At 39.2% G+C, this 12,085-nt stretch overlaps 1 protein-coding gene across 37 annotated transcripts in view; it reads left to right on the plus strand.

The window, feature by feature from the left end:
* NEB (nebulin) overlaps nucleotides 1–12,085 on the plus strand; it is a 225,507-nt gene that overhangs the window by 203,939 nt on the left and 9,483 nt on the right. For 6 of the 37 annotated variants that reach the window (XM_067741928.1, XM_067741963.1, XM_067741929.1 and 3 more), the window contains 10 exons: nucleotides 101–205; nucleotides 2,444–2,548; nucleotides 3,056–3,160; nucleotides 3,801–3,893; nucleotides 4,950–5,042; nucleotides 7,049–7,141; nucleotides 7,630–7,722; nucleotides 8,701–8,793; nucleotides 10,485–10,577; nucleotides 11,531–11,623. In XM_067741928.1, the coding sequence (XP_067598029.1) occupies nucleotides 101–205; nucleotides 2,444–2,548; nucleotides 3,056–3,160; nucleotides 3,801–3,893; nucleotides 4,950–5,042; nucleotides 7,049–7,141; nucleotides 7,630–7,722; nucleotides 8,701–8,793; nucleotides 10,485–10,577; nucleotides 11,531–11,623 (966 nt within the window). The remainder of the gene's footprint in view (nucleotides 1–100; nucleotides 206–2,443; nucleotides 2,549–3,055; nucleotides 3,161–3,800; nucleotides 3,894–4,949; nucleotides 5,043–7,048; nucleotides 7,142–7,629; nucleotides 7,723–8,700; nucleotides 8,794–10,484; nucleotides 10,578–11,530; nucleotides 11,624–12,085) is intronic. The other 31 variants (XM_067741948.1, XM_067741953.1, XM_067741951.1 and 28 more) reach the window with 12 other exon arrangements.

A 12,085-nucleotide genomic window follows, 5' to 3' on the forward strand; every position in this document is an offset into this window, starting at 1 on the left:
ATCCTTTTGGATAAGAAATATTAATCACTTCTTAGTCAAACTAAGCCAACAAATGTGCACATTGTAACCATTTACCCAACTATTGGATGTCCTTTTGCAGGTTAAGTATAAGCAATCAGCAGAAATGGAAAAAGCCAATTTTACTTCTGTGGTTGATACTCCGGAGATCATTCATGCCCAACAAGTCAAGAACCTTTCAAGCCAGGTAAGGACATTCATCAGAACATCACTTATTGACCCCAATCATGAAGAACAAGTCTGTCCATTAATACCAAAGAAGACTCTTTCAAATCACAATTTTTCCCAGTGAAAAAGAAGGGGTTCGTCTATGATGCAAGTTGGAGTTAGAGTTGAGGTTTCCGTAGCAGAATTAAAATAAAGGAGGGAATTTTAAGGTACTGAAGAACTCTTACATGGTAACACCCATAATTTTTTTAAATTTATTTTTCCAGTTTTATTGAGATAAAATTGACATATATGACTGTATAAGTTTAAAGTGTACAGTGTAATGGTTTGGCTTATATTTACTGTGAAATGATTGCTTCCATAAGTTTAGATAGCATCCATCATCTCATAGAGATACAGTAAAGAGAGAAAGCAAAACAAAAAGACAAAAATTTTGCCCTGTGATGTGAACTCTCAGGATTTACTCTCTTAACACCTTTCACATGTAACATAGAGCTGTGTTAGAGCTGCATTCACTGTAGTCGTCGTCATGCTGTACATGACATCCCTAGTACTTATTTATCTTATAACTGGAAGTTTGTCACTTTTGACCACCTTTCTCCAGTTCCACCTCACCCTCATGAGTCTCCCGCCTCTGGTAACCACAAATCTGATCTTTTCTAGGCATTTGTTTTGATTTTAGATTCCACAAATAGGTGAGATCATACAGTGTTTGTCTTTCTCTGTCTGACTTCTCTCATTTAATGTAATGCCCTCAAGGTCCACCCATGTTGTTGCAAATGGCAGGATTTTCTCAGTTTTTATTCCATTGTACATATATACCACAACTTTTTTTTTTTTTTTTTTTTTTTTTTGCGGTACGCGGGCCTCTCACTGTTGTGGCCTCTCCCGTTGCGGAGCACAGGCTCCGGACGCGCAGGCTCAGCGGCCATGGCTCACGGGCACAGCCGCTCCGCGGCATGTGGGATCTTCCCGGACCGGGGCACGAACCCATGTCCCCTGCATCGGCAGGCAGACTCCCAACCACTGTGCCACCAGGGAAGCCCCTACCACAACTTTTTTATCCATCATCTGTTGGTAGACGCTTAGGTTGTTTCCATGTCTTGGCTATTGTAAATAATGCTGCTATGAACATGAAAGTGAGGGTATTTCAAGTTAATGTTTTCGAATCCTTTGGATATATTCCTAGAAGTGGAATTTCTGGATCGTATGGTAGTTCTGTTTTTAATTTTTTGTGGATCCTCTATACTGTTTTCCATAGTGTCAAAACCAGTTTACAATCCCACCAACAGTGCACTATTCTCCACATCCTCACCAGCATTTGTTATCTCTTGTATTTTCGATGATGGCCATTCTAACAGGCATGAGTTACCACCTGTAATTAAAGAATCAGTCTCATAATGTGGATGTAAAATTTGTGTGCAAATCTGGAAGAAACAAAGTAGACCGCCCACATTTGGATTATCAATTTTTTTAAATAAGATTGAGATTATGTCATCAATGCTAACCACACAATCTAACCCTGATTCCTCTTATGATGGGTAACTCTCCATCTTCCTACAAATAGAGAGATAAAGAAAAGTAAGATGTCCTTCATACACCAGGATATACCCTCATTTTTTTAATCTTCACTGCTGATCAGGAATCTGCAATTTACTTGAGTAGCCCCAAATTAGAATTTTTGCCTGTCTCCTAATCAGTGAGTTCTAAAGCAGTAGTTGCCTGGCCTGACTATACTTAGTAAACACCTGGGAATGTAGATTTCCTGGTCCCACCCTGGGAGCTCTGGCCAGGAGCCTGGACCACACCTGCTCACAGCTCAGCGAAAATATCCTTGTCACCAACCAAGGACTGGCATTCAGGAGGCCTTGCTGATGGCTCTTAACCCTCCTGCTTTTCTCCACCTGCCTGTTGAATAGCCTGGCTCCATCCAGTTCACTGTAGACATCCCCAAGTCCCTGCCAGGAACCTCAGGGGCTGTCAACCTCCCTCGTGTGCACCAGTCCACAGGGGCCTCCTCTGCCAGCTTTGCCATGACAATGGGTCCTATTAAATGCCTGGGCTCAGTTCTCCTGGAAAGAAAAGGCGTGGCACTCACTGACCCAGAGGGCTCTGTTTTATAACTCCCTAACATCCTTAAATAGTCAAAAAAATATAAAGGACTTCCCCTCTGCTGAGTAGGAAGGGCTATTTTAGGTCCCATTGGCCCATATCCCTGTGTTATTCCCTATCCTTATTTCTTGGAATCTATTTCCAGAAAAAGTACAAGGAAGATGCAGAGAAGTGCATGTCATATTATGAGACCGTTTTGGACACCCCAGAGATGCAGAGGATCCGGGAGAACCAAAAGAACTTCAGCCTTGTGAGTTTTTATTGAGTCTAAGACACAGCTCACTGGTACCTGGGATGAGATGGGGCAAGAAGGATGCCTCTGGGCACACATGCTTGCGTATCTACCTGCAGCAGCCCTCCACACCTCCCGCCCGGGAGCTGTGTGCTCCTGTCTTCTCTGAACTCACCTTATATCTCAATCCCAACTCATAGCATGAAAGACCCATCTCTTAACTTTGTTGGTGGTTTCCTGTCACCGAATATGAACTATCACCATCTTCCATTGGTGGTGACATCTTTTTCAAAATTAACTCTAGGCAAGATATATATATTTAAAAACTAGTTTTAGGGCTTAAAAATTTAGTTTCTTCACAAAATTCTTATTAAAGAAATTCCCGTTGGCTATGTGACTATGATTATTGTAGCATAGAAATTTTTTTTTAAATTTAAGATTTTAACTTCCTTTACACAATATAGGACAATACAATATATAAAACAATGTTGAAATCTTACCAAGATGTTTGCTCTTTTTTCATAGCTTCAATACCAGTGTGACCTTAAAAACAGTAAAGGAAAAATTACAGTTGTTCAAGACACGCCAGAAATACTGCGTGTTAAAGAAAATCAAAAGAATTTCAGCTCGGTATATTTACTATTTATTTTCCATTTAATGCTAACCTAATAATATCAGGCTCCTCTTTGAAAATATACTAGCCGTACGTTGTTCAGACAATTAACATCTAACCTCCTCAGTTAATGCTAGCAGTTATTTGTTAAAATTCCCCATACTTTGCTCTAAAATCATCACCCCAGAGACCATTTGAAATAACAACTTAAATCTGCTAACAAAGGAGCTTTTTTCTTTTTAACTTTTTAAATCCCAGAGCAGTAACGTGTTGTCTTGCTCCAGAAGATGGATTTCTTTCTGACACTGTGATTTATTATCCTTTCCCAAAATAACTGACTTTGTATTTCTTTAATGGATTTTGTGTTTCACATGGGAGGGTTTTTTAATCAACATTTTCTGGTTTTTCTCATCATGTATTAATACAGTATGATAATCTTAAAAGAAATTTCAAGATCTGGAAATTCAGATGTGTGTTGTATACATGGTTTGAGTTATTGATGCTGATGCAGAAGACAGTCCAGATACTCCAGCACTTGCCTAAAAACATTCTCTAGTGTCTTCTGTTTTCACAGAAGCCAAGTTTCCTAGTCTTTCTCCAGGGATTGCTGGGTTTTCCTTTCTTCTGTGTAACACTGTCCTGATTCTGAATGCCCAGGTTTTATATAAAGAAGATGTCTCACCAGGAACGGCGATTGGAAAGACACCTGAGATGATGAGAGTGAAGCAAACCCAGGACCATATTAGCTCGGTAAAGACAGCCACTGGGGACTCACTTTCAAAATTTTCTGCTCGCCTTTGAAGATTTACACTGATGTCTGAGCTGCACTCATGACTTTTGTCACCAGAGGCAGCTTAAGTTGCTAAAATAAGGGTCATCCCATAATGCAGTGCCAAGGCAGTTTTCATGAGGGCTGGTTAGATGTAAAAAATGGAGAGGCCTGTGTCAAAGCAAACCAGAGCTGGACAGTAGTTTAAGCAGTTAAAACAACAACAAAAAAGATTTTTATTCAGGACAATTGTGATATAGGGGCAAAGAGATCTTGGTATAGAGCTGAGCTCAATTCTAAATACAACAAGGGAAAGGAGGGATTTATGGGGGCGGGGATGGTTGGACAGGGATGGGGGGATGGGGAGGTCGGGGTGTGGAGAAAGGATAAGTGGATGGAAAATTACTCAGAAGAAACATCGGGGGTAAATGGGGGATTCTGCCTAAACCGACCTACCAGGATTTTTGCTGGAGGCAGGTCAAGGTGATCAGACTTCTCCTGGGGGATTGGGGGCGGAGGGCGTTAAGGAATTTGATCAGATATCAAGGATGATGAGACATCCAGGGTGGGGAATTTTGGCTAAACTGACTTAGCAGGTTTCTGGCTAAAATTGGGAGGTGCAGAGATGGTCTAGGAAGTCGGAAGCTCAAGGCCTAGTTGGGAAGAAGGTTCAGAGGAGCCTGAGTCAAGTTTGGTCAAGAAGAGACTCATTGTCACCTGTAAGAAAGTAGCAGTTGGGAGAGTCAGAGACTGGCTCTTCCTGGTGTGTATATGTGAGTGTGTCCATCCTGGGCCAATGAACTGTGGCTGTAAGACATGGAGACCCCAGGGAAGAGAAGGGGCTTCAGTCTAAGTGTGGACCCCACCCCAAAGAGACCAGAGAGAGCCCAAATGTCTGTGTCCTTGGCACGGACCCAGTATCAGCATGTGGCCCCCTTCCCCCTAAGCATAGGTTTTGTGCTGTTTAAACTGCGACTTCGCACGTCGCGGGGCTACTAATCAAACGCATGCACACGTTCCCACTTTTACACCTGCAGGTGAAGTATAAGGAGGCGGTTGGACAAGGAACCCCCATCCCAGACCTGCCTGAAGTGAAGCGCGTCAAGGAGACACAGAAGCACATCAGCTCGGTAATGCGCCCCCGGCCTCTCCCCCACACTCAGCCCTCCCCCCGCCGGCTGGCTTGTCTCACCCCGTGTCCCTTCTGCTGGGCTTCCCAAGCCCGAGGATGGCGCGAATCCTCCCTGCCCTGTGAGGGGCAGTGCGGTTTGCAAAAGCAGAAGAGGAAACTGTCTTTACGTAATCAAGGAGCACAAGGCACTAGGCTTCGTGATTGCTCATCATACCTGCAGTTTCTAAAGTAAAATGTGCCGACTGTAGTAATAAGTTTATTGGGATGATCTCAAGGTAGTTAACCAAAAGCATATACATATAAACATAAAATAGAAAAGAAATATGTATACATGCATGGATGTATATACATACCTCAGGGCATTCTCCACGGTCCGGAAGACCCTAGGCAGCCTAGCGACGTCTCCGCGGCCACCTCCCCTCCCTTGCCCTGTATCCTCTGCTCTCTCCTTGTAAATACAGCGCGTGTTCAAGGCGCTGGCTGTCATCTACCCACAAGGGTATATTATACCTTAACCCTGTTCTCTAACAGGAATCGCAGGCACCTGTGCGCAGTGTGTGTTTTGGGGGAGGTGGGATTCTCCCACACCTGAAATATCAGGTTTAGTACACATTTCTCCCGACCTTCTGTCCGGCTAGCCCTGTCTCCGCCCACCCCCCCCCCCGTCCCGCCTCCCCCAGCGCGCACGCGCGCCGCCCTTCCATCCGTAAGCAGTTTCTAAGCAATTGCTGGCTACTAGCAAAAGATTGTGTGAAGTTTGGGAAATAGTTGATGGCCCATAAAAGGTGAGGATCTTGGTTTCAGAGATCCGCCTGGCCCCTGGAGGCCTGAACTCTCATTTAATTTCCATTAGAAGACAGTTGCTATTTCTCTTGCAAGTCATTTGTATTATTTAGACCTCATTCCCTTCGCATTCCCTGCCTATACTCTGGCTCCCAGTGGTACAGACTGCATTTAGAATTACATGTCCACTAATCCAGGAAAACCAGCCCGCATCTCCTTTGCTGCTTCTGATTGCAACTTCTTGCCTTTCTCTGATTTTGTTTTGTTCTGTGGTCCACGATCTGTTCCGTTGCCTTGCCTAGTAAAGAAATACAACTTTGTACCAAGGTGGTAGATATTTAAAGATCCTGAAAAGTTTCCTAGCAAAGAAAAGATATCAACACTAGTTTGTCAGTGATTTTAGGAATTAATCTGTGACACAAACCCCTAGGATTTCTGTGTTGCTCCCCAGCCTGTGCTCTAGTGCAACATAGAATCCATCCATTTAAAAAGAATTCATTCCTTCCTTTAGGCTGAAAATTCTTAACATTGGGAGGGAGGGAGGAATGGAAGAAGCTAAGAGGCTCTGGAAGTTCCTTACTTGTTTCATTAACATTTACAGTCCTTTGACACTACCCAGAACAAATAGGGACTCTTCCCTGTTCAAAAACACTAATTGGCAAGATCCAGCAGTCATCAGTAAAAATTTCAGAGAAAAATGCTCTTCCTGGAAAAATAAACTGTTTAAGTCTCCTTGCATTAAGGGTACGTGCAGTCTAAAGGCCAGCTAGGAATTTTCAGAAGAAAATACAAAACAAACAGAAAATTCTCAACAACTGTGAAGGAACAGAGGATCACATGGTTAGAAAAATCTAAACCAAGCCATCTATTGAAGTACACATCTATTGTGGACCCATTATATTCAAGGGGCTAATACTAGATGTTATGAAATGGTTAGACTTTTTTCATTGTTAAATTCATTAGCACTATTTAATGCATTTTAGGAATGTACTAAATGTTGACTACAGAAGATGCATAATTTAGTAGTCTTCAAGGTAGTAAAATTACTACTTTTGAAGAGACAACATAGATATTTGTGGCATTTCCTTCCTTATTCCCTGAGTGTCATGTTTGAAGGCTAGATTGCTTTTATGAGTTTCCACCAAATAGCCCACATATAGCTGTAATCCAAACGATTCGTGGTCATTTTACTTTTTTAGATGTTCTAATTATCTTCTACAGGTTTTGTACAAAGAAAACTTGGGAACAGGCATTCCAACCCCTGTCACTCCAGAGATTGAGAGAGTCAAACGCAATCAAGAGAACTTTAGCTCGGTATTTACAAATATATCAAATAAGATACTTGATTTCCCATTAAAAAAATTACCGGAATAACCCATCATCCTTTTTTAAAAAGCAACATCTTAACACCAATTTTGTGTGTGTCCGTGTGTGTATGTGTGTTCCACCTGACCAAGACCATCTGGACTTACACAAAATGACTCAATTTTCTGATGGTATTTTAACACTTTTGGCGACTGACAAGTGTGAGCACTTAGATCTGAAATACTGTAAATAGAATTAACGTAAGATTCCTCACCATTCATAACTCAACCTTTTCTGTGGTACCTTTTCATGCCCAGAATTAGCATTGTAGAGTTTATCCTTAAAATGTGAAGTAAAAAATAAAAGCATTATCCTTACTAAATATTACTCACTAAAAAACCCCCTCCTCACACCCACCCCCTGCCCCCCATCTTCTCTCTTCCTTAATCTTTGTGTTTGTTTTGAATGTCTTTTGGGTACTTTCTTGTATCTCACAGGTTTTGTACAAAGAAAATCTGGGGAAAGGAACCCCAACCCCTGTCACTCCAGAGATGGAGAGAGTCAAACGCAATCAAGAGAACTTTAGCTCGGTATTTCTTAGGGGCCAAAAAATAAAATCCCTTATTTTTTATTTAAAATAATATTTTTAACACATTACCAATATATAATTTTCCTGTAAAAATACTAAATTCATATAATGAAAATAATGATACCAAATATTACCTCAGTTTTCAACCCAAATCTAATTTAGTATTTTAGTTCTGCTGTGAAATTTTAACTATGTTTTTCCTAAAACGTAGCTATTGATCACATTCCTTAAAAACCTGTAATACTTAGTGTTTCCTTCCTCAAATTCCCCTTGAATAACAGTAGGTGTTTCTAACCGGTGTGGCACAAGTCAAAAGTAAAATCTAACATGCCTCCGAAAGGATAATGTTAGCTAGAATTTTATTTGTATTTATTGTGGCTCTGTTTGATGTATTTTGTTTGCAGCTCTTCTTAAAAGAATGTGATTCTTGAACATTTTCATTCCAAAGACAACATAGCAATTCAGAGTAACTCAGAAATACAGATTTACTTGGCTCAGCTATTTCTGGTACATCACAAGAGATAAATGAGCTTTCCTTGGAATAGTTTCAGGATCATTGAAAGCTAATATTTATTTAGCTTTTAATATTTATTTTATTCCCCCAACCCCCCCCTCTTTTTTTGGTTCCCTAATTTAGAGTTACCAACAACTCATGAGGCATGTAAATTTCAGTTAACTTGAGTTGTCTCTGATAAGGCCGAGTCCTTGTCTTTGAGAGAAGGCTTATATAAGTGACTGACTCCTCCTGCAGCCTGGAAGCTCGGTTGCTATGAATGCCTCTTACTGATAGACCTCATACTGTGTGTGATGAAACGGCCAAAGGTGATCTGTACTTGTTCTATTTCTTAAAGTTATTTAGGCCAATTTTATGTCATTATGAAAACAAACAAGCAAAAATACTTTTAGAACCTATTTTAAAAGCTAAGTCTTCCTAAACAATGGGTCCAGGCTGATTTGATTGTTGATTTTGTGCACACAGATTCTGTACAAAGAGAACTTGAGCAAGGGGACTCCCCTCCCAGTCACTCCCGAGATGGAGCGGGTCAAGCACAACCAGGAGAACTTTAGCTCGGTATTTGGGAGAAAGCTCTTTTAACTCGTATTAAAAAAAAAATGATAATACCGTTGTATAAAACAAAACTTCTGTCAGTCCCTTTAAAATAATCAGTTTAACACATTTTTCTAAAAAAAAAAAAATCTCAACTAAATTTTTCTGTTTTCCAGATCTTTTACTCACCATTTGATTCTAACATTTTATACTTCCTATAATAGTCCCTTAAAACGTTTCATTGATTCCTTTCCTTCCCTTTTCACGTTTTATGGGACTTTTGAAGTTAATTGATGTCCAAAACCCCCAAACACTATAGCTTTATTTACTTGGGAATACTTTTATTTGATGTAGCTGCGTTAGCATTGAAAGAAAAGACACAGGGCTTGAGGCCATGTGTAGAAATAGTGGCCCTTGCTAGGGACAAGGTTTAGCTTAACATAGATCCTATCTGGATAAACAGAGCACCAAGAAAGAAAATCACTTCAGTATTGGAACCCAAAGCAATCTTATCTTGATACTTGTTCTAAACAAGCCATTCCATGAATAGAAATCCAGATCTTCTGATCTTTTAAAAAATATACAAATTAGATCGTGAGTCTATATTTAATGTTTTCTCTTTTATTAATATTTTTGTTGCTAAAAAACTCTATACTACTCAATAGTCTGTGAAACTTTTATATAAGGATCTTAGATTTACTTATGCCTGGGATGGAGAATCAAATGTCATTAGGAAAATTTAGCTGGATTTTTTTTGGGGGGGGTGGGCAGGTAGGTAGGGCGAGTTTTGATCCAAAATGTTTTTTAATTCTCCATTTAAATATTTTCTGAAAGTTTGATTCTTTCACACAATTAAGTAACTTTCTTTGGTCCCACTGTCTTTGTTTTGTTTTGCTTTTTTGTTTTTAATTACTATTCACTAACAACCTTTTGATTTTATTAAATTTTCGGTATAAATTGATATTATTTTCGGAATGTTATATTCACTGTTTTCCCTATAGGTATATATTATTATTCCTTCTTTTGGAAAGGTTTACATTAATTTTCAAAACTATTTAAAAATCATTTTCTTCTGTATTACAGTAAGTATATTATTGTTCATATCTATTTGAGATATTAATGATCCTGGACAATTTCTTTTAAGTAACCATTTGTGTTAATTTTTACATAGGTTGCATTTAGGCAATTTTTATCCAGTGGTGCATAGAGCCTTTAAGATTCTATGGAAGATAAACAGTGCTATGTATTTAGACTTGACCACCTCTATAACTTGAATTTACCCAACAAAGACCAATTTCCTGTATTGCATAGATTTGACCTAGGGTTTAAAATATCTGTTATTCTGTAAAACAGATGTTCTGTGTAGGGAAAATAAATATTTGCCCATCTAATTAAAAAATAACCTTTCTATTGTACACTAAGCATTTTAGTAATTTTATGAAATTAATTTGATTTTTTTTAATTCCTAACACAGAAAACCAACATTTAATATATGAGTTAGCTTAAAAGTTGAACATCAAATACACCAGCACTTTAGCCAAGGAAATATGGAGCATGTTTTCATCCAGATCTGTGCTTGAAAAAACAGATTGACTTGGTGAATTTGTCTTTCCTGTTTGACGTCTGTGTTTCATAGTACGTTCCTTACACGATAGCTGAAAGGGCTGTTTTTGACTGCTCTTTTTTTTTTCTGGATGCTTTCTTGTATCGTACAGGTGTTGTATAAAGAAAACATCGGGAAAGGGATTCCAGTTCCCATCACTCCAGAGATGGAGAGAGTCAAACACAATCAAGAAAACTTTAGTTCGGTATTTAAAAAGCAAACAAACAAAAACCCTTTAACTAATTTTAAACCATTTTTTAAAAAGATTAATGGCTATATTTTAAAACCTAATCAACTCATCCCAGTAAAAACTTTGACACGTCTTGTGTCTTGTTTGCAACTTAATGCTGCCATTTCCCATGAATCAGTTTCCCCATTTTGGTTAAACATTAACATCACTTAAAAAATGTTCAATATGATATTCCAGCCTTTAAAAACATAGCATTCCCAGTCTCTAGGCACCCACATTATCCTGCTTTGGCAACTTTCAGTTGAACGTAAAGCTTACAAAAATTTATTCTGCAAATAAATTTAAACTGTTGGCTTCATTTCCTATTCTAACCTTCTTGGTCTCTACTGGTATTTGTATAGATATTTTCAGGGTTTTTTTTTTTAGCATTTTGTCACTGTTCTCCATTTAAATATAATTAATTCTTCCCAATATGTTCACCTAAACTAAAAATTAAATACCTTGACTTCTTTTGAAAATCAACAAAAGAAGACTTGTGTGTATGCATCTTCATATATGCAGTGTTTATTAAACCTAAATATCCTTATGTGGTTTATTAATAACATTTCCAAATCAAAATAACTTCTTTGGTTCTCCTTCTGCCTCTGCCCTTTTTTCCCCCAACCTCATAACAAGCTGGGGGGCGCAGCTTGTTCCCTTCCATGGTGCTCTCCTTTGCTCAGTGATGCAGAGACTAGTTCAACAAAACAGTATAATTCTTTCAAATTTCTTAGCTTCCCTGCTCCTTCCTGCATTCCCTTGCTTTTAAGGACGTCTTTAGGCTCCTACAGGTTGGATCTAGAAGCTTCTGGTATTTCCCTTCCTCTAACTGGTCCTCTTCCTCCTTGTCCTTCTACTCCCAACTGCTCTGCAAGAAGGGGAGAGTGGTTGATTGCTCTTTTTGTTCTGGATGCTTTCCTATCACACAGGTGCTATACAAAGAAAACGTGGGCACAGGAATCCCAATCTCCATCACTCCAGAGATGCAGAGAGTCAAACTCAATCAAGAGAACCTTAGCTCGGTATTTTGGAAAGAAAGGGAAAATAGATGCCATTTAACGTCATAATTAAGTTGATTCTTAACATTTATTCTTCTTTTAAATCCACTTCCCTTCCTTTGCTTCTAACATACCTCACTTTAGCAAAAGGACATACTTTCACATTTCTGTGGTACTATTATGGATTTTTTTTCAAGTTAATTCTGATTTCTGTTATATCTGGCATTAAAAAAAAATGTTTTTTGAAACCTTCTTTCTTTTAGTTTGCTTGGATAACAACACAACCAAGTTCTAACAATCTCAAATCCCCACGTGACTGTTTGGGAGGATAACTCCAGTCTTTCCCCAGCAACTAAGGGCCCTGCTACCCCAGACAGTGTCAGTTTGCTAATCCCAGAAGTGGCTATCATTAAATTTTTTTGTGGCATCTTGTTAGCACATAACTCCTGGCTCCTCGGACTACTGTGTCATTTGATAACAAGGAAG

The sequence above is a fragment of the Pseudorca crassidens genome, chromosome 6, assembly GCF_039906515.1.
Source record: "Pseudorca crassidens isolate mPseCra1 chromosome 6, mPseCra1.hap1, whole genome shotgun sequence".
NCBI lineage: Eukaryota > Metazoa > Chordata > Mammalia > Artiodactyla > Delphinidae > Pseudorca > Pseudorca crassidens.